The following is a 23,106-nucleotide window of genomic DNA, read 5'->3' as shown; positions in this document are numbered from 1 at the left end:
ATATTTGTGAGGACCCACCCAAAAAGTGCTATGCCACCGTCTGGTAGCGGAAGGCTCTCTTTACAGTCACACCCACATAAAAACCCGCACACAGGCATTGGCAGCAACGCAGCGACTTGCTTATTTGAAATCATGTGCCAGAAATAGGACACTCCCGGTGTCACGCTGGGGTCAAATTTGGGTGTTCACTTCCTGTTGGTTCCCTTTTGTAGTATGATCAGTCCGGATAAGATTTGCAAAGTCTGAACAACATCCAACGTGCGCAGATTTCACTAACTGATAAACAAGACTGGTTGCATTTTGCAGCTTTTCTATCAAATTTTGTTTCAACATTCTAGACTGTGCAGATGAACTAAACTCAGACCATTGAAGCATATCTATCCTCACGTTGACATATATACTCTCCATAGCAGAACTTGGATGTGTTCATGTGTATTATAAATGGGCAAAACTTTCTTCCGAATCTGTGTTATAAACAGACAAAAACAAAAACAAAAACAAAAAAAACACAGATTCTACATACAACTTTAAGTGAAGTGTATAAGTTGAAAGTAATAACAAAAAAACAAAAAAATCTTAAAGTCCCCTGCAGCTCAAGCTCAGGTTATCCAGTATCTTTACAATTCTTTGACTAGTCTCTGTTTATCCTTGATAGACATTTACCACAAAAAAAACAACAACTTATCAACAGACCCTTCATCTACTTTTTGTCTTTTGTGTGACCCAATACCCCAAGCTAAAATCCTCCACTGACTCTTTCTCCTAGTCACCTAGGATGAGCCACAAGGGGTCAATAGTCAATCATTCACATACTTTTCCGGAGTGCGAGCGGGAGGGATCGCTTTTCATTCCTTCACTTCCTCTCCGTACTTCTGGGTTCCTGGCCGGACAGCGGGGCTTCTCGTGGACGAGGGGCATGTGTGTCCCAAGAAAACTGTCAGAATGACAATATCACTCAGCACAGCCGCCCGCCGAGAGCCCCACCAAACTCTTTCCTGTCACCTCCCAGTTACGCCCACTGCTACCGATAGAGTCCCTCAACAGAAGTACCTCCACCGCAAATAAACAAGTATTCCATTAACTCGGGGACTCCGACGCATTTTTATCACTGCGCGCGGGGCATCGTAAAAAGCAACAACAGAAAGGGGGATACCTTTGATATCAAAAAACCCCTTGTCTTTCTGGGTCACTATTCGTGACACACACGGAGGAAAAAGAAATGAGGGAATTCACCAATAAAACACATTTACTGCAGCCGGGAGGCAACAAGATTCATCAGCCTCACCCTGGAAAGAAAAGAAGGTGTGTAAGCTGCCAAATGTCCCACTGTTCATCAAACATGACAGCTTTATTGGCGATCTAGGCAATAAAGGACCCAGATTACTTGCTTGACGGCACAATTGCTACAGTAATTGACACAGCTCTAAATTGTATGATGCATTTTGAAACTTAGTCATTTGCCATTGCAAATGAAAAAAAAAAATATGTGAAAAGTAAATATCAAATACAAGATCATAGAGGAAAAAAAAAAAAAAGGAATTTGGAAAATATATTGCCTAGTAGCAGAAACTATAATGAGCACACCTACTGCAAAATCATTTAATCTGAATAAAACCCCGTTTCCAAAAAATCAACAAACAAAAAAGTTAATGATATTTCTTTGAGGTTGGTAAAAGGTAAGTTGAAAACAAATAGCTTTAAAAATTGATAAACTGCCACACATAGAAAAACAAGTATTTGAAAATGGTTTTAAAAGATGTTGTGTGTTTTCATTATGCATACAAAACACACATCCCATTATTGTCTTAAGTTTGTGTGTTGAACACAGGCACACACACACGCACTAACTCCATAATCATCACAGTTCAACGAACTGCTTATCATAGTTGAACAACCAATTATTATGATGACTGATACTCAATTTTCTTTCTCTCCTTTTTTCTTTTTTTTTTTTTTTTTTGCTGCTGTCATTGTTATGATTTGACAAGTTCTTAAATGTTTCCATCTTCCATCAGGTCCAAGGGAAGGAAATCATCTTAATTGGAAGGTTAGGATGGGTGAAAATTATGGATTTCGCATCTAATGTTGTTGTCTTGGAGATGTTGGTGTGTGATGCCGGATTAGGAGGGGGAGGGGAATGCGACCATTCTCCCTCAGGATATTTCGTCAATCGAAATCCTGACTAATTCAGAGTAATTTCCTCCTGCGGCCGCGGGTAATTGTTACTCGGAGACTTGCGGCAGGCAGCGAGGAATACCTCGGTGTGCCGTAAAACGAGCCGATTTCTGGTCGCGGGGACTTCTCGCGGGTAAAGACTTGCATTAGATTGCTCGAGCTGTAACTTAAATCAAGCAGAAAATGTGAAGAATCAGCTTGGATTTGCAGCTAGTATCATCAACTAACAATGACATCCTGGTTTGTTTGTTGCTGTTTTTTTCTCCATACTTTTCTTTTCTTTCTTTTTTTCATTTTGGGGGAGGGGGAGCACATTCATCTTTTCTGAAAGGCAATGTCATTATCTAGGCCACAATAGATGCCTCAGTGCTGAAAGGTCCACATGTCATCGTCAATACTAAAGATACATGGTTTTTTAAAATATAACAGCAGTGCAAATCCCATCTACTTTCACCACCATGTTTTCTGTTTTGTTTTGCTATTCCACGGGGACCATTTACTATGGCAAAAACAGAGTTTGCAAAAAGAAAAGAAAAAAGAATGAGCTATTTGATTCGATGTTTACATCAGTAGAAACTCCTGCAGAGAAAGCAAAAAAAAAAAAAAATCCTTGGGCTCTGCTCTGATACCAGGTTTGGTATTAAAGGACAAGTTCACCTTCATTAACATAAGGATTGAGAGAATGCAGCAATATTAATAGAACACATCAGTGAAAGTGACATCATACACTGCAGTAGTCTTCTCATCCAGCAGTGACTGCACAAAAACTTCAAAAATTCATAACTTTTGAACGGATTGTCCGATTTTCCTCAAACTTTCAATAATATGTTCTACTAATATTGCTACATTCTCTCAATCCTTAAAAGGTTAATGAAGGTGAACTTGTCCTTTAAGTAGTGCCCAAGCACAGCATGTCTCTGCTCTGTGGTCATCATCAACAACAATGACCACGTATCCTTCTTCCTTGTGTGTGCCAAGGTGGGGAGGGTAACTAGACCAAGAATCCCCCCGCCCAATAAAAGGACAAATACGTGAATAATCCAGACAACAAATGGCAAAAGACCTGCAGGAATTTTACTCAAATTAAAATCATACTTTGGAAACGGCCCCTTGAGAACCAGAGGCGCTCAATCTTGAAGTCCCTGGTTCAAGTCCCTTGACAGCAGAGTGGCAGTAACTTTAATAGGTGACAAAGTTTAAAGCATCATTCCCTTGTTCTTAAGACGGATCTTAAAAGAACTATTGGTCCTACGGTTGCTTGCTTTACAAATATTCACAATTGTCTTGCCCAGTGGACATGGAAGTTGAATCCAAACTCATGCCAAGTTCTCCTGTTGATGTGGAAAGGTCTTTATATTCAAAAAAAAAAAAAAAAAAAAAAATCCCTCTTCAAAAGTTGAATGGAAGGACTTACTTGTCTGGTGGGGTGTGTATGTTACTCCTGGTGTCTTCATTCTGCGATGCTTTTATCTTGTTGTAGTCTGGCACGCCCCTCCCAAAAAAGAGGTTGATGACTGCCTTGTCCACACTTATGAATTCGTTGATTTTCTACAGAGAAATAAGGGAGAGAGAGAGATTTCATTTTTTTTTATATATAAGTGAGAATTGTAATCACTTAAGAGAGGACGGCATCTCTACAGAGCCTGCATGCTTTTCTGTTGAAGTCACACCTTGAGACAAGTGAATAGTGCCTTCTCTGTGGTATATGTGTTTGTTGAAGCAAGATAACTATGTGTTTGCAAGAATGCCTCCTGCAAAAAGCCATACCCACATATGGGAATTGAGGCTCTATAATCATTAAAACTGAGTATGATACAAACATTTGATTCCTCACAAATAACATCCAATTTCACTTTCAATCTAAGTAATTTGAGAAATAGACATACATACACACACGAATACAGATGTATATAAACATAGATATAAGATATGATATATATTACATGTTAATGTGTTAATGTAGAAATAAATAGAGATAACAATATATCAAGGAATTGGTTTAAATACCAATCCTTAGAAGAAAAAGTTCCTATTCTTTATGTGAATTCATGGAATTTCTGAGACAAGTAAAAAAAAAAGGAGAGAAAAAGAAGGAAAATACTTAATGAAAGAGAGCTATAAAAGTGAAAGTCTGCCTCCCCCACAAACACCAGACACACCAGTTTTTCAGTGGATTCAAACACATGCATGAAGACGTGGTTTTATCATTCAATTCTCCCCTTTTTCCATTTCCCCAGTGAAGGGAATTCACCTGTCAGTGATTCTCACACACAAGGAATGGCCAGGATGTCTACCAAGGAAGGTTACCGCCCATGTTTTACTTTCACCTGAGTGATTTTAGAGCATTGGTGTTTTTCCTCATTCTTCTCAGCGCTCGACGACAACAAAAAAGGGCGGTGTCACGCCGAACAATTCAGTTCTTAAAATAGCAACCACACACAGGTCTACCAGTATCTGTTTTGTGACTTTCTAATAAGTGGGTGCTTTCTATAATTAGTAGCAGTCTTTTACACTGGTGAAAAGGGCACGATTGTAAAGTCTGGAGAGTAACGGGTATGCACGAAATAACCAACAGACAACAAAAGATGGGTATGACAATCAGATGATAAAGATCTTTCTGATCAATCTGGAACACTCGTGTTATGCCGCTATAGAGCAGGCTCACCCTCCGCTCAGCGTGACTGAATATGAAATGAGCAAACTTGGCCTCTATGACATGCAACCCATCATGAGTCGTGTGCCTATAATCATGACATTATCACATGTTTGCCCACGACTTGACGTTAAACCTAGAACGGACTCCCAAATTATCTGTGCGCATCCACAAGGAGTTTTTTACCATGGTCCATCTAACTCTCTCAGACCCCTTGGCGACTCATTTGTGTACACCATCTACAGCATTTAAAGCTGGTGGTCCTCAGTAGGTTAACGCTCCACGTGCATGAGATGCAAGAGAGTCTGTGAGACAAGACTAGCATGGACACACTCAGAGCAGATGTCAACATGGACATGCCCCTTCATCAAACACAAAGCATTGTTGCAAAAAGTCTTCTCTCGTTTGCTTTGAAAAGCTTCCTCACTATACAAAAGTATGAGAGTTTGCACAAGACCTGGTCTCTAGATCTTCACCCAATGATTGCTCAACCCTCATCCAGGTTCACTTGATTATAACTGAAGTGTCATTAAACAGACCTGCACTATAAATCATTACTAAAAAAAAAAAAAATGATTGTCACAGTTCAGTATCTTCTTGGTTAAATTATGAAACCAGAATGTAGGGTGTCTAACCCAGTCAAGTGGTCCCACCTAACATCCCAACTGGACCCCATGGAAGACCAGCTATTGCAGCTGAATATGGGCTATCAAGCCGTCTTCCCAGGTGGGAATGAAACAAACAAACAAACAAATGCAAGACTTGGATGCGGTTCGATTTGACACTCAATAAAATCTGACGCCAAGGTTCGACTCGTGAAAGAGATGCTCAGAGATCATGGATGAGGGTTGGGGGGAAGCAACTCACATTCTGAGCAATACACCCTTTTTCAGTTCATACCTGTCTAAACATCATTTAAATTTAATGATAGGTAATATCACGACTGAAATTCTGCAGTCCACACAGTGGTGAACCCAACACACAATGCATGTAAACTTGGCAGAGAACTTCTCCGGTCCACAAGGGACGACCTGCTCATATCAACTCATGACAGAACCAATTTGGATCCTCATATATATCTCAAAAGACACAGTCACACCTGATTAACGGTCCAGCCGCTGACTCACAAGCCATTTCATCTGTTACCTTGCTACGACCAGCAGAAGGCAATATGCCTACTAGTTTTTCAGGTTTTTTCTAACTGTTCATACTAACAACATGGCATTACATACCGGTAAAATGTAACATGCTTTCTCCCACCCACCTAAATGTTCATTTGGGGGAGGACCCTATGACTTTTCATACTGCTTGCCCTACAGGAAGATTTAGCTGCCCCTGGCAAGCTGGCTAGTGGGTTTGCAATCCTATAAATGAGATAAAAGTGCTGTTCATACACAAATCATGCTACTATAGACCTTCACCTTCTATGACACACTGGAAGACATCCAAGCAAAAGGAAAATATCCTCATTACACATGAATGCCACACCCAGCTATGATGCTTCAACATACAAGGCACTTCACATCATGAGCAATATGTTCGACGATTCAATAGAACTAAGTAAAATTAATTTCATTCACTAGGAGTTGCTTATTTAGGTGATCCGAGTATCCTCTCGGATCACCTTCTGTATCTGTACGGATTCTTTGTTGGGTTCTTCTTATTTCTGGACAAAAGTTGTGTATCTACTTACTCAAAAAGTTCTCAGAGTATCAATTTCAAACTCATACCATATATGTATCATGTCCCAAAGACGACAAATCTAATGTATCATTGTGATCAGTCGACCATGACGTCACCATGACGTCATTATATGAAAACACATTTTCATTCATATCTCATTACTGGAATGGAATTTTTCAATGAAATTTACGTCGCATACATTTCAAGTTATGCGCATTTTACTCATATTTTCAAAATTCATACTTTCTCTTAAGGCGTACGCGCGCGTTGAAATATTTGTATGCTCAAATCCAGCTCAAATTTTTTTTGCACACGTTTCAGACCATTTAGAGCATTTTTTGAAAAATTGAAAAAATTGGACGGACGCGTACGCGCGCGCGCATATACGCTCGCACAGCTCATATGCAGTAGAAATTTCCTGTTTTTTTACACTTATCGGCTGCCTAAAATGTCAAGGAATATTTCTACCAAGTTTCAAGTCAATCCGACTCAATATGACGTCATACGGGCCCGTCAAAGTTGAAATTCCGCGCGCGCGTCAATGGCAATATACAGTGCAACAATGCCAAAAAACCGCCAATTTTAAATCCGATTTTACTCGTCAGGATGGACGGTGACCCCCAATTTTCTTTACATATTCTGAAAGCTGATGAGTTGTACATGTTATTTCATGGGTTTGCAATGCTGGAAAAATGATTAAAAGATATCAAATTTCTTTATGAAGTAAAAAGAGTAAATTTTCAAAGTGACGTCATCAAATTTCAAGTTCACTCGAGCGTATCTTACTTATCCTTTGCCAATTTTCACCCAGATTTCAGTATCTTGTAGCTTACTAAATACTCTTTCATTAATATATAAACAACATTTTGATTAGATGACGGCATCACCTCGTAATATTTGGATTGAAAGTAATCTTGTCAAATTTGACCAGTTTACGTGTTATCTCTATGGGAGTGCAGTTTTTCTGGAAATGAAAATTGACATGACTATCTTTTTCGAGCACTAGCTCACTTATGCTTCGGTGAATTTCTCCCAGATTTTAATATGTTGTAGCTGAGACTTTGGGCTATCGTAAGTGTGCCCTTCATTTTTTCATACGGTATCGAGATCACGTCCAAAAACTTGGTTGAAATCAAAGCCTATCTTCGATATACTTTCTTATTTCTTTCTTTTTTCCAACTTTCTTTGCAATAACTCAAGAAAAACATACTGTTTCACCACCATATTTTGCACATGTTTAGTTCATGTCACGTACATTATTTCATAAAATAACAACTACTTGATCAGACGTCATCTTGGGTATGTAAATTAGGATCAAAGGTCATAAATGTATCATCTTGTATCTTGGTGAATACATGTCCTATCTTTTCCATATTTTGCACACGTAAAGACCATGTTACAAGGATCATTTCACAAAATAACCACTTTTTGCTCAGATGCCATCTTGGCTGTGGAAAGTGGGGTCAAAGGTCATATGTACTTCTTTCTTTATCTTCGTTATGACGTGTTATCTCTATGGGAGGGAATTTTTGTAGATGTGAAATATGACATGATTGTCTTTATCGAGCACTAGCTCACTTATGCTTCGGTGAATTTCTCCCAGATTTTAATATGTTGTAGCTGAGACTTTGGGCTATTGAAAATGTGCCCTTCATTTTTCATACGATGTCGGTATCATGTCAAAAAACGTGGTTGAAATTAAAGCTTATCTTCGATGTATTGAGATATTTCTTTCTTTCTGCAACTTTCTTTACAATAACTCAAGAAAAACAGGCCTTATCACCCCCATATTTTGCACATGTTTAGTTCATGTCACGTACATTATTTCATAAAATAGCAACTACTTGATCAGACGTCATCTTGGGTATGTAAATTAGGGTCAAAGATCATAAATGTATCATCCTGTATCTTGGTGAAGACATGTCCTATCTTTCCCATATTTTGCACACGTAAAGACCATGTTACAAGGATCATTTCACAAAATAACCACTTTTTGCTCAGATGCCATCTTGTCTGTGCAAAGTTGGGTCAAAGGTCAAATAAACTTCATTCTGTATCTTCGTTAGTGTATACGGAATTGTGTACCATAGATGGCAGGTCTGACTCCCTTTTCTAAATGAGAATCCAAACATCACACGGCCAATGTCCACTAAACACAGATGAAACCGGTATGGTCATGCCTATTGGGATCAGGAGACTCAAATCGTTGATTTACGAACAGATCGGATCACCTAATTTGTCAGTGTTGACAAATTCCAAGTCTAGTTCTGGTTTTGATCTTCTCCAACGAGTTGCACAACAAATTTGATTTAAATTTCAAAAATTGTGATCAATTCTGTAAATTCTGATTTTTCTGTCAAGGTAGTATCTTCAAAAGGTCATGCCTCCTGGACCTATTCAACAGCACAGGTACACAGTGCAAATACAACCAAGAATACAATTTTGCAATATATGTTTTGGGGGTATGTTTTTTTTTTATGCTGGCCATCTGCAAGAACAATAAAAGTCAAAGCTTTTTCAATAAAAGTTACATCACAGATTACAGTCTTTTCTAGAACTTTGCAGCACTTGTTGCATTTCTAGCATTAATTCTTAGAAATTACTGGGCTTTGAAAAAAATTCTGTTTTTCAAAGCCGAAAGCGCTCAAGAGTTGCTGTTTCAGAATAATGTGGCACACAGGGGGTTTGTTAAACACTGTGACACACAAGTACAGTCAAATCATTCATAATTTCATGATTAGTCCTACTATGCTTTGCTATTGTACTTAGAACTTTTAATTCTTTTCTGCCCTGTTTGAATGAAGAAAAAAAAAGAAAAGGACATTTACACAGGAAGAAACGTGGTTTGTTTGTTTTGCTGCTTCGCTGTCGCCTGGGGACAGCACATGAGAGGCACATTAAAAAGCAGTTACCGATACAGCTTTAAACGTTTCTGACAGGAGCAGTCTTTCCAGCAAGTTCAGGGGGAAAAGGGGCGAGTACAGCATACATCTTGCTGGATGCAGTCTACTCCAGCTGCAAATGATATTAGGTTAGATTGGCTAGGATCTAACAACTGCTAACAACCACCTGCCATTCATCAAAACTGTAGTTAAAAGCTAAAGCTGTTTCACTTCCATACAGGGAGTGGAAAAAGAATTCCCCCAAAAATGCACAGCGACACAACTCAAGTATTAATACAATCAATGGCAAAGGAGATGCCGTAATTCGGTTTTCCTCCATTTCCAGAATTGCCCGAAAGATCACCATGTGGATGTGTTTACACCGATACGGTTGATAACGCCAGGATGCACGTGATGACAATCCGCTCCTCTTTGGCTCAACTGAGTTTCAAGTCCTCAAAATTCAGCTTCAAGAAGGTGAAACCTTTTATAGACTGTGCTTGATTCACAGACCAAAGTTGAATACATGTCCATGATTCCACCTCCAAAGTACAGCATTTTTCAAGTTTATACCAAAACCACCCTGTTCATAAAAACAACAGGCACAGAGATGAAACTTTAATAATCTACAAGACAAGACACCAGTATAATCATTAAATGCATATTAAGTGGACTCTCCTGTAAATAGTGAAGATCAAATATATCAAAATTTGGAAGTGCAATCATTTCACCAAAAATATGGTTATTTAATGTAAGCACTATTGTCCTTTTTGGTTTGATTGAAATGATCACGCTATTAGAAAGGTATTATCAAAGCACTCTATTTATTCAAAAACTGACAATGTACTGGAAAGGCCTGAATCATGCCATAAAAACTGAACACCCCTTCTTCATTAGAGTACACCCAAGATAGTGTCAGTTAGAGAAGAAAGGGCGGGGTGGGGGGGGGGCAAGAATGAGAGAGAGACGGAGGTGGGGGGGGGGGGGGATAAGAGGAGGAAGGGCACAAACATCTAAAGAACTGACCTACATCCTTCGCTTTGAAGAAGATTGTTGATCTGGGCAAGGTCAATGACATTGGCTTTGATTGTAACCCACTGGGCCCGAGTTGATGTCGCAGTGAAAGCAGCCATGACAAGGTAGATTTGCACCTTGCAGTCGGCTGCAATTAAGATGAATCATTCCCCCCCCCCCCCAACAATGACAGACACCTTATAAAGGGAATAAAGGAGTGCTTAGAGATCGACAATGCATTCAACATTTTGTGAGCACCTGTTCAGGTGATGCAGTTCCTTTATACAGGATCGGGATTGGACTCCTTTGCACATTGAATTCCATTGGCATATTGTGAACATTAAAAAACAAAAACAAAAACAAAACAAAAATATGAAACTTGGCAACAGACCAACAAACTCAACTTTACAGCTTCTCTATTTCCGCTAAAGTTTTTGTCATCTTCAACGGAGGAAAGTATAAGAGATAAATCACAGTTTGGTGATATTATTCCACTCTATAATGGGACACACAGACGAATTCTAGACCCAAGACTTTGATCATAACATGTATCCACAATACAAGCAGTAGAGCCTACCCAAAATTATACATTGTACATCAGATAGCAATTCAACAACTCTCACCACTGTAAAGTTACCTGGGAAAAGAAACTTGATGCCTCTTGTGATTGTGCTTGTTGCTTTTTCATTGAAGCAAAAGCTGTGTAGGAGAGACTAGCACCAGGGAGGTTGATCCCACCTCCCTGCTAGCACAGCAGGAACATAGTACTTGTACAAATGTGAGGAAACCTTCTTATAATAGTGAGCTTGCTTATGATGACAGTACCGCTTCAAATGAGGCGAATTCGGTGGTTCCGATCCATTGCTGTATTAAGTTGATTTTCTTTTTAGTACGTTTACAAGGTATCATTTATAACAAGGTAAAATCAGCAGTCCAAGCAACTTTGGTTACAATGAAGTTTCCATATAAAATTAAACCGATCATAAGTATGACAGTAGGCAAACACACTGAAACAGCATGCACAGAAAGTTGAAGATTTGTTGACATCAATCTCAAGCATGACACAACCTTAGGTGGATATTTGTGCTTTGACTTTTAGGCTCTTCCACCAGAATGCACCTTTAAACATGGCAAAGGAAGTATGCGCCACAAACTTGGCACAAACATGAAGTGAAAGCCAAACAGGTCTTGCACAAAAACAAGAGGTTTACACCAGGAAAGTCATTCTGCAATTTACTTTCTTTAGGTTTGAGTCCTTTTGTCAGAAGAAATGCAGATCTAAATACTGCAGGGTGTGTGGCATTTTTTCCTGGTGACTAGTCCCAGTACTCATGTTTTCATATTGTCACAAGCACATTCAAGATAAGCAGGCTATTACAGGTGGCTATTAATGTGCAATGATATGTTGCACAGTAAAGAGCTTTTATAGCATTTTGAAATTTAGAGAGTGAGTGATCTTGTGCATATTAAATGCTTTGGCTTATTCTGGTTAAAAAAAAACAAACGAACAAAACATAGCCTAAAAATGCGACTTTTTGGTGATTGGAAATCATACTTTGTTTCTGCTTTAGGTTTGTTTTGGGAATGAGGCATGAGGAAAAGCTTGTCAAGCATGTGAAGCCCTGTTTTAACAGATCTCACCACGGCAATGTTGCGACAACATCCAGAGAACAAAATTCCTTGCCTCGGACAATAATATAAGCACAAGATTACAAAAGCAAAAAGCAAAAGTTGCCACTACAACGTCTGAGCAACAACTGTTTTAACAGGCAGGGTGAAAAAAGATTACCCCGACGGTGCTGCGGTATTATAACTCTAGTTTGAAATGCTCTGTTAAAATGGGGCTTGAGAGTGAGAAAGACCCCTGATGTGCGAGACTTGGTAGGTCTGCTCAATCTACTTTACGTTGGCCGACAGACAGCTACATAGGGTGCTAATTTATGATTCCGGGCAGTAAAGATGTTTCCTTTCTTACCCCTCAGACCATAGCTCACACTCAACCTGCTCTGTATCTTTATTTTCATCTCTTCTTTTTATTATGATTATTTTTCTTAGTTATAGTGCTATGTCTCTCAAGGAAGCATTTTATAGAGGAAGGTGCCTCCCAGAGGAGCACCTGGATAGAATTTTAAAGGAAGTTAACTCTCAGGCTGAATGCATACTGAGTACCTCATCACATAACTTGTAGAATTTATTACGCTATATCAATCACCGATGCATCCTCATAATCATGGATTATATAAATCACATTTAAAGAGCATTCTTTGATGTTGTCATCAAAATATGATCGTCGTACACATGGAAGTTCTGTTCACAAACTGCAGGATCTTGTCATTGTGAATGGTTTAAAGAAGTCCGTGCTACAATCACAAGCAACCTACAGAATGACATCTTTAAACACTCCGATGTTAAAAAGACTTAGCAGGACTGTTAAATGCTTCAAACATTCCCTAATGAAAAATGTTGAATTGCATAAATATAAGTAATATTATTTTTCATTTTTGCTTTGCATGGATTGCAATATCAAAATGTGATGAAAGATGATAGCCTGCATGAGAATCACATTTAATTTAAATTGACAGTGAAGTAGGATCAAGGTCCAATTTAAAGGGAAATATATGGAAGAAAAGTTCTGTATTCAAAAAGGCAGTGTAAAGAAATATCAACATGAGGCCATCTCAGAGGCTCAAAGATACAATAGGCACTTTGCATGAACAGTGAACAAACTTTAAAATGACTAGAGGAAAGAGAGGGTGTACTCGTAATTTCCTCCCCCTGACAAAACGCAGAGCAACTCAGAACTTGCAGATTGTCGATGCCCGAGATCTGTCATGCGGTCTCCTCCGTTTCACTGCAATTATTATGAATTAATTGACCCTGGCACCAGGAACAAATAATGGGGTTGCATGTCATCCCAAGGGGTAACAGGGTAGCAGGGTAAAGGGGACTGGAGATTAAAACTTATTAGGAAAAAACGAAGCCTGGTCTTCCGTGACTGTCTGGACTGCTTTGACGTAAATTTGTTCGGCTTTCCGGCCAAACAGGAATATGAGCATGATGCTGTTGTGGCCGTTGTTTTAAAATTTGAGTTCACCTTTTTGACGATACCTGTAGTTGTTTCTGATTTAAATTTACAGATTTTTTTTTTCTTTTTTTTTTTTTGGTGATGGTGGTGGTTCTGTTTTAGTTTTAGTTCTTGTCTTTTGAGGGGTGAGGAGGGGATTACAGTACTGTATACGCCATATATTTCGCGAGTCTAAATTTTCGCGAATCGAGACTTCCCTACAATTTCGTGAGTGGTTAAATTTGCGATTGTGAAGTCCTGTACTGAACGGAGAAATGTGTACGCGTACGTCGCATTCATACCAGGATCAGAGTCAATTTTTTTTTGTGTTTTTAAATTCGCGAACAGTAGCTGACTCACGAAATTCGCGAAAATAAAAACCTCACGAAATATTCGGCGTATACAGTATACAGATTTGAACATCAGCAGAGACTCCAACCACATGCATCTCTTAAACTGGTGGTTCCCCTGCTTGGACCCTCTCACACGCGGGAGACTCTGATTGCCCGAACCACGGCCACGTATGCACACAGGACTACAATGTACATGTATGTACATGTGTGTGTATTGGGTCCAGGGCCCTGGGAGTTCTAGGGTTATACCTGTAAATCATATGTTCTCTGGTACTATCTTACCCTCATCTATAAACTAAAACATGACAAAAACTAGTTTGGTGGGAAAAAATACTGCTTGAGCAGGAGAAATTCAAAGTCCAGTGGATGAGCAAGGAGGAGATCTCCCGCCGAAGGCAGGAGAGTTGGGGTCTGTGCTTCAGTACAGCCTCATTTCTAATGATCTTCACCGAGACTTCATCCTGCTATCAGAGAGCACATCTGTACAGTATTTATTACAATAAATGGAATCAAAAGTTCATTAATTAAATACAAAATAACAATTAATACCAAAACATTTCTTTGGCCAAAGAAATGTTTCAGTATATTATAAAGATGCCAATCATTTCATCATCATTCTTATTAAAATCAAGACCACGAGGCTTTCACTTTGTGGCAGTGCATATGAGTGAGTTTGCGGGTATGTCTGTCTGTCTGTGTGCAAATTCTTTGAGCAGGGTATCAAGGGGGAACCCCCTGTATTTCTTTCATGTAATAACTCACAAGGTGTTGGATGAAATGTCAAAATATTTGATTGCACAACGATATTACGCAGAATAAACAGTTGTGCCTCCAAAGGAACACTCACACACTTGTGCTCAACACAAGAGGGAGAGAGGGGGGAAAAACAGAAGAGAGACAGAGGCGTTAACTCTTAACTTGATTAGGAAGTCAAAAGATGTTCATCATCGGACTCGTAGGAAAGGCAAAGTGACAATTGAATGCTCGGAACGAAACCGAGACTGGATTGCTAATGGTTGCACTGGAGTTTTCTTTGCTAATCCACACAAGGGCTAAGGCACCTCGGGGCAGCTGCACTTGCGTCCTATCCATGCTTGGGACAAAGGAGCGAGATAGGACTCAGAAAGCACTGTTCACACCCCGCGGGAAGCGAAGGTGTGGGCAAGCGAGATATTCGCTGCACCGCATCTGGACATGCCGCGAAACATCACTGCCAATTATATCAAAGCCAACTCAACATTTAAAATATCCGCACTCTAAGTCCCCGCAGGTACAAGCACTTTTGGTTGCAAATGGCATACCAATTGTGTACTGCCCCACTCCATCCCCCCATCCCCCCCCCCCCTTCGAAAGGTCCAGAATACGTCACATTGCATTGTCAACTTTTGACATCAGATTGAGATGACTACGAGCAGACCGCGAGAAACTTGAACAATGCCACACCTCTCCCACCTTCAGTCTAGAGGGATAAGCATCTGGTCCTGATCCTGTAGAACACTAGAAAACACATACCAACTGCCTCGCATCGATGCCAATCCGAGAGCTCGGACTGTACTTGGATGCGCCTGCCTTCCCCTGTCCTAGATTCTTCATCTCCCGTGCTGATGAAGAACATGCAAGACATTCAATGTGGAATCGATGAAAAAACACTTTATATCATGTCCTGTACATGAATGCTCCAAGCTGGGTAAAAATACCAGCTACATGTACACTCATGAAAAAAGACAAAAAAAAGTTTCTGGGCACAAACATCAACACATGTGACCCCTCCGATAAGGTCACAAAGCCAAGAATGAGACTACAGTAAAGTGATTTGTCTACAAAATTAATATACATTTGTAGCATCCTAATTTACTTTAAAAATATCAAAAGATTGATATATTATTTTAGCATCCTCCTGTCTGAAGTGAGTAATCCTTTATTGGAAAGTTGAACTTTTTAATTCTTATTACAACATGTCATCTTTGTTTTCAATAATCCAGTGTTTTAAATGATTTATTATCTCATGCATGCTTGAGCGGAGCCCTGCATATACACTATAACATCCAAAGCTCATTTTCTCAAAACTATGTCTGCTTAAATCTTTTAAAGTAATTGTAACTAATTATTTCATAACAATCATTGTCATCATCAATATTATTAATTATTATTATTATTATTATTATTATTATCATTATCATTATCACTATCATTATCATTATCATTAACATTATTATTATTATCATTATTATTATTATTATTATTATTATTATTATTATTATTATTATTATTATTATTATTATTATTATTATTATCACTGTCATCATTATTTTCATAAACTGGCTTTTGTATACAGTGGTCCAGATTAGAATGAATGGTACTTCAAATTACTACAAATTACTTTTCATATGACAAGCCTAGATGTTGTATGTGCAAGAAAAGCATTTGAAATTCACAGGTACAGCATTAGTATAACATGAAAATGGTGGATTTCATCACTTCAAAATTTCATCAAAATTCTTGATCCTTGCAATCTGTCACGCTAAAAACAAGACAAAAGCAATGCATGATCCAAGTACCATCAATTTAAGTTTTTAAGCCACTGACCTTGGTTAATAGGTCTAAATTTGAACAGCAGATATGGCGCAGGGACGCCTTTAGATATTTTGTACAAACTGATCGGGAATACGGGGGTCAAGATTTTCTAGTTGCTTCTAGTTGTAATTGAATTAACTTTTACAGTTGCTTTTACAAGCAGAAACTGACCCAAATTGGAGGATACATCAGGATTACTCCTTCGAATACCATGTGAGGAGTTCACAGACAGAGAGCTTGCCGCCACTGTGGATTTGAGACGGTTCTACCGAATTTCCTTCCTCGACTGAGCGCGGACCAAAATCAGAGCAGGATTACGTGAGGTCCACACTCAGGCCGAGAGGGGTATGAGGACGGGGGAGGGGAAGATGATATTCTTGAAGAAACATCCAAGGGACAGACAAGATATGTCATGTTCTCTCCTACCTCCCTCCCCTCCCCCCCCCCCCCTTCCTCCTGGTCAACTTCTTCCAAGCAGATCTGTCAATCTAAATTGACCAGACGGATGCAAACATGAGGAAACAGAGAATTTGTTCGGCCCGGTGCACATCAACGCGCGCGGCAGAGATCTTGGTTTCGGGATTAACCTGGATTTGCTTAATGAGAGCCAACCTGCCACTCTCCAGAATTCCTGGTAATACGATCCCAACCTGCGAATACGAACGAGGGAGGCAATCTCATGATAAAGAAGAAATGATAACAACAGTCCCAACTTTGGCCCTCGACAAGTGCGCTGTAACGAAATACTACTTCGTACCTTGTTTTGAACCTCAGAACCTGTCTGCGGTCGCAATTTGGGGTCTGTTTGCAGTAACTTAATTTTGAATCTGGGTCATGTATAGACAGTGGAGCCATAATTTTCAAGGCTTGACTGTAGATGCCATCACCACGTTCATGATGTCACTGCAAGCCAGCCGCTGCCTACAACTCAAAGGAAACACCCCCCTTCAGATGTCAAGCGTAATAGCTTGCATCATATCGGCGATTCTGATGGGAATTGTCGTCATATAAACCCACGTTTCTCAAGGAGTCACACACAATCTATGTGTTCTATTTTGTAGATCTACCTAAGGCCAAGTAAAAAAAGATAATAGTTTCTCGTCCGGGTTTTTTTAGCAAGGCGATGAGGGAGGTCCTTACTATTTGATATCTTACTATTTTTTCGAGGATTGTCAAAATGAAAGTAGGCCTACATGGTGTAATATGTGTTCTCGTCCGGTAATTCTGAGAAAGGTAACAAGAGAGGGCTTGGGTACTATTTTCTATATCCAATTTATGAAATGAAATATATCACTCTGGTAGCTGTGTTATGAGAGACCAGGTCCCAAGTGTATGTCTTGCTGCACTCTGTGCATTTTCAAACAAATAGATTATGTATGATTCACGCGTGCAGAAATAGATTTGCTTTTTCTTTCCACTACAGATGTCAAGGGAAAATGACCATCTTAATACTGGTATTTAGTGTTGTAATGGCATTTCTGATACCAGTGTACTTGCAATTCTGATGTATTGTGCTATTAAATGAAACAGGTATAAAACATGTTTTTCAACAAAGAATGTACAACTGAAATAAATTCCATGATATTCAAAACACTGATTTATTCATCATTGGTGTTTGTGACTTTTTGTGTCCACACAGCTGGTACGTATCTGCATTTCTTCACAGTACAATTGTAGCGCATTCAACTGGAAACTGCAGATGGATGTCAAAATAATACTGATATGGCATTATAACATTAAACATTTAAAGATGTTTCTTCATGTTCTAAAAAGACATTTGATAATCACTCATCATTTGGATGATGAATGATTGTATACCACACTGCAGATGATACGACTCACGGCCGTGTCCTTGAATTTACATCGTAAAGAAAAGTATCCCGCAGAAATACAAGATAAACCAGAATCCGTGAAAAATTATTTATTTTGTACATACACCCATTTGATAATTCTACATTTGCTGAAAAAGTGCATTCATTTTCTCTTCAAAATAGAACAATACATCGCCGTCAGATGCAACGTATACAGAGCAGAGTGTACGGGCTACTACACATTCGAATGTGTTCATGCGTGCGTGCAGACAGCTGACAGAGGGGGTGTTTCATAAAGCTGTTCGTAAAGTTACGAATGACTTATGAGCGACTGGTGATCAGTTCTTGTACTGAATTATGGAAATTCTGATAAGTATAGCACATCAGAACTGATCACCAGTCGCTCGTAAGTTGTTCGTAACTTTACAAACAGCTTTATGAAACCGGGCTCAGGGGATGGTACTGTACCGGTGACCGACCCTGGACAGCTACCCGACAGACACGCACACTTTGCCAATACGGTGCGGCACACGGCCACTGCACCGGCACCGTACCTTCCGACACTGCACACACATGCACATAGTCACAATGACATGAAAATGTATAGGGCCTACAAACTCGATACAATCCTCACAAGCATTTGTACAGTACAATTTATCCGCTTGAAATATGAGAAACGGGGAAAAATACGAACAATGCGCGAAATATGCGTGGAAAATCAGCGATTGATCGCAAAAATATTGCCGCCATCGCGTTCACGACGTACCGAGCGATGCGCTGTACATCACAGCTAGCCCGCCCAGGCCCGCCCGCCCGCACCCTGCCATCCAACTACAGTTCGACTGCTTTGTGGGTCATTCCTTCTTGCCGAGCTCGCAGTGTAAAATGCATGCGTTATTACATACGCACTACAGAAGCTACAGCTACTACGGCTAAGTAGAGGACGCAATGCGTAATTAGAAATGAGACATCATGATTGGTAGGTGAATTGTCGATTTTTTTTCGGCGGCCGAAAAAAATAGTAAATATCAAAAAAGTCGATGCGGCAACTGTAAATCGACGCGGGCGGGGAGCGGGCTGGGACGAGAATTATGAATTTCTTGGTATTTTCGGCGCCATTTTGAAAATAGTAAATAGTAAAAAAATCGATGCGGCGGCCAAAATCGATGCGCGCGAGGACGAGAAACTGGTTTCTTTTTTTACTTGGCCTAATGCAGAAGACTTCATCCCCCAGCCCCCATCAAACTTTACTGTTCAATACTCTATTCAAGAGACCTCTGCAGCATCTGGTGAATGCATGAGGGGGAGAGTCTCTCTTTACAAGTCAGGCCGAACTTCATTTATAACTTTGCAAACTTCTACTGGTCAATTCATGCTGCAATGAGTAGACTTATTCCTTTAGTCCCATGCATTATCATTTTTTTTTTTAATTCATCATGAAGTCAATATGAATAACAACAAACAAGTACTCAATGTTGCAAAATGGGACATAACCTCACAAAGGATGGAGAAACTGATCATTTCCTATCCGGTGCAGTCAAACCTGCCTATAGCGGCCACCTGCTGTATATGACCACTTAAAAATCCCCCTCCCCCCCCCTCCCCCGAGAAAACCACACTGAAGACTCCGTCTTCAGCAGCCACCTGCCACCTGTCTATAATGGACATTTTTTTGTCTCCCTTGGGTAGCCGCTGTAGACAGGTTTGAATGTTTTTCAACCAAAGCAGATATCATTACATACTGTACAGGGGGGGGGGGGGGGGGGATATGAAGGTACTTCAGAATGAACTTAAGCAATCAACAATTATAATTTTTTATCTAACTACAGCTGGAAATCTGCATGAACTGAAAGGTAACAACAGATCAGTGATGCTCATTTCAGTAGCTGAGCAGTACAACACCTGCAACTACCTTGGCAGGCACACAGCATTTGTCAAGACAATGTCGCTTCACTGCAGGGACATGCTTTGACTTTACAAAGGAAGACAGAAAAGAAAAAAAAAAACACCAGTGTTATTATACTGCTTTGCAATGTTCCCAGTCTAACCTGAATGTTACAAAATCCTATAAGTTTCCTGGTTTGTCTTCATCTGCACCGTTCCTTCTGGATTACGAGCTACATTGTACAATGCTTTCTGGCCTTGCGGCTAGTGTGGTGCGGTCAGCTCAGATTAACTTCAGTATGCGATTTATATCACTGTATTATGTGAATGTCCGCAGCTAGTCTCCCTCAAATGCTGACAGGTGAATTATCCAGATGGTTTGCCTGCTTCAATCTACGGTTTATAAAGCTTGGAATTGTTTCTGTGCCTGTGGGTTAATATCCGCCCACCCCTCTCGTATCGATCCAACTCCAAGAGCAGTGTCTACCGCACCGAAACCACTCTCGGCTATGACTCCACGATTTGTCATGTACCTCTGCGAGGTTGGTGAGAGGAAGGGGAGAGGGATTAGCAATGAGGAGTATCAAATCGTCGAGCAGAAATACAGGATTAAGTCAGATTAGGAGATCAACTTGGCAGGGTTTAAACAAAGTCATCAGGTTGGCTCCGTTGGTGGCCAGGCTCTCGACAGAAATTAGTATCGACAATCGCACAGATTTCCTCGCAATGCATTAACCTACAAACGCGGCTTTGCACCGTGTAAATCCTAACACAGCGGGGGAATTCAGTTTCTCTGTTGTTGTTTTGTTTTTCGTCTTTCGATCCACCAATTGAAGGCCTGTCATTGATCATCGTTTGACAGTCGGCTGTCAGATCCTGACACTTCAACATGCAGCTCAGACAATTCTTACAATCACTGACAGCTGAGAGACACAGTGTGCAATGAACAATGGATGCTTGCATGAATGCAGAAAAAAAAAAAAAACCAAATATACAAACAAGTAAAAGCGAACAATCCAACAACATCTGCTTGAAATTCAACCTGAAGTATTCTTTTTTTTCTATCTTTTCTCTTGCTCTCTCTCTCATCTCTCCCTTTTCCCTCCCTCCCCTTTTTTTCTCTAGACTTTCTCCCATTTCTTCTTCTCTAAAATAACTAGCATTCATTTCTGACTTGATTTTTTTTAATTTTTTTTAAGCTGTATGGTCTATGATAAATTTTTGTGATTTTCAAGGACAATACGAAGAGTTTGTCTGCAAAAACCGATAAGTCCATTTTTGCCAAATGGAGATATTTGCAATTAAAGGTCAAGAAAAATAAAGAGAATAATAAGAAAATTTTTGCTTCTTATGACCATAACTTCAAATATGTACCTCTATATTATTATATAGTGACCAATATATCGTTTAAAAGGTATTATTTTGTACTTTACAACAGCGACCGTACTTCAAAATCATCAAAATGGACTTGTCGGTTTTTGCAAACAAACTCTTCATACACGTATGTACCACTACCAGACTGTAAAACCCGAAATATTCGCAGCATGAAATTTTCACAAATTGGCGCAATGGCCTATTTCACAACACAAAATTTTGGGAATTGCCACACTGTCATTCCATGCAAAGTACAGCTGTATAATTTGTTTTCAACATCCCAAATATTTGGCCAATCGTACATTGTACTGTACCAGCTTATCTCAAAGACTCTCAGTTCAAAAAATGAATTGATAACAAGAGGCATAGTTATTCTAATAGGCCTTTCATTCCCTACAGGCTGCAATATATAAAACAAAACAAAATGTACCAGTCAGAAAAACATGGAAAAACGGTGTAAAGAAACTTTTTGTTGTTTCTTTTTATTCAACATTTGTTATCAAGCTAGCAGATGATCCTTTATGTGATGCTTATTTTATTTCATATAGAGATGCATATATGAATGCTTGTACGTACTACTCTCATTTACAGTGTACCCATGGCAACACTGTGAGCTTTACTGGTTCTGTAGCCCACTTTAATATGTAATCATGCAGTGATTGGTATGAAACAATCTAGTTGCCATGGCAACCAGAGTGCTCATAGTTGCTAAGTTGTGGCACAGCTAACCACAGAAGAGCTAAGATTGTGGTATGTTGGGGAATCAAATAATGTCAAATCATTTGTGAAACATGAGCTACAAATAGGGTAAGATATGATACCAAAATACTTCGACACTTGAAGCCTCCCCCCCCCCCCAACCCAACTTTTTTTTTCTAATGCAGTTTATCTCACACATTCAGACTGTAGGGTAGAAATCGTCCACATGGGGCAAGACACATAGCTGGTCGAGAAGTAAAACCAGTCATCAAATCCGCATGTATGCCCTGCAGATAGAGAATTATCAGCAGTTGGGGCTCAGCCTAAAAAAATCAGGATCAACAAATTTGGTCGATGACAGACTTATTGTCCGGTAGCTCGTCATGGCTGCATCACCAACGTGGGCTGCAGCATTCCACCGAAGTGATTCCATACCTCTGCAGTCCCTATCATCGAGTATCGACGGTCACAATGCGTTTGTATTCTTTACCTCGATTACAAACCCTCCTGACTTAATAACCTAATTCCTGTTTTATCGACCGATAAAGTGCCTGGGAAACAAGACAATAACAGAATGAGAGGTGTTAGAAAGATGAGATCTTAGCACTCCCACTCCCCTCTCTCATTGTTTGTTTTCACTCTTCTATGATCTGTCATTGGTGTTGAAAAGTAACACTCCTGGAGAGCTCCAAGGGAGGTGGCAAATTTCCACCCAGCGTCCCAGCCCACAGGGCTGGCCTATCAGCACAGGATAACCCCCTCTCCCCGCTCCTTTCCGACACCAGGGCCCAGTTGAAGCACGCACTGGATTTAACCCTCCCGGAATCAGCACCCCACTGTTCCACGGACATTGTTCATGCTTTACATTCTTCTACAGCACTGGAGGGGTTAAGTGAAATACAAATTAGCTTGGGGAGGTGGGTAAAGCTACCTTTATCTC

The 23,106-nt window shown here is 39.8% G+C and overlaps 1 protein-coding gene across 1 annotated transcript in view; it reads right to left on the bottom strand.

The window, feature by feature from the left end:
* Positions 1–23,106, bottom strand: part of LOC140245096 (krev interaction trapped protein 1-like) — a 58,788-nt gene that overhangs the window by 31,549 nt on the left and 4,133 nt on the right. The window contains exon 3 of the mRNA XM_072324693.1: positions 3,590–3,723. Within this exon, the coding sequence (XP_072180794.1) occupies positions 3,590–3,723 (134 nt within the window). The remainder of the gene's footprint in view (positions 1–3,589; positions 3,724–23,106) is intronic.

Source organism: Diadema setosum, chromosome 22 (genome assembly GCF_964275005.1).
Source record: "Diadema setosum chromosome 22, eeDiaSeto1, whole genome shotgun sequence".
In the NCBI taxonomy this organism is placed as follows: domain Eukaryota; kingdom Metazoa; phylum Echinodermata; class Echinoidea; order Diadematoida; family Diadematidae; genus Diadema; species Diadema setosum.
The sequence above is the reverse complement of the archived record's forward strand: the minus strand, read 5'-3'. Positions and strand labels throughout refer to the sequence as shown.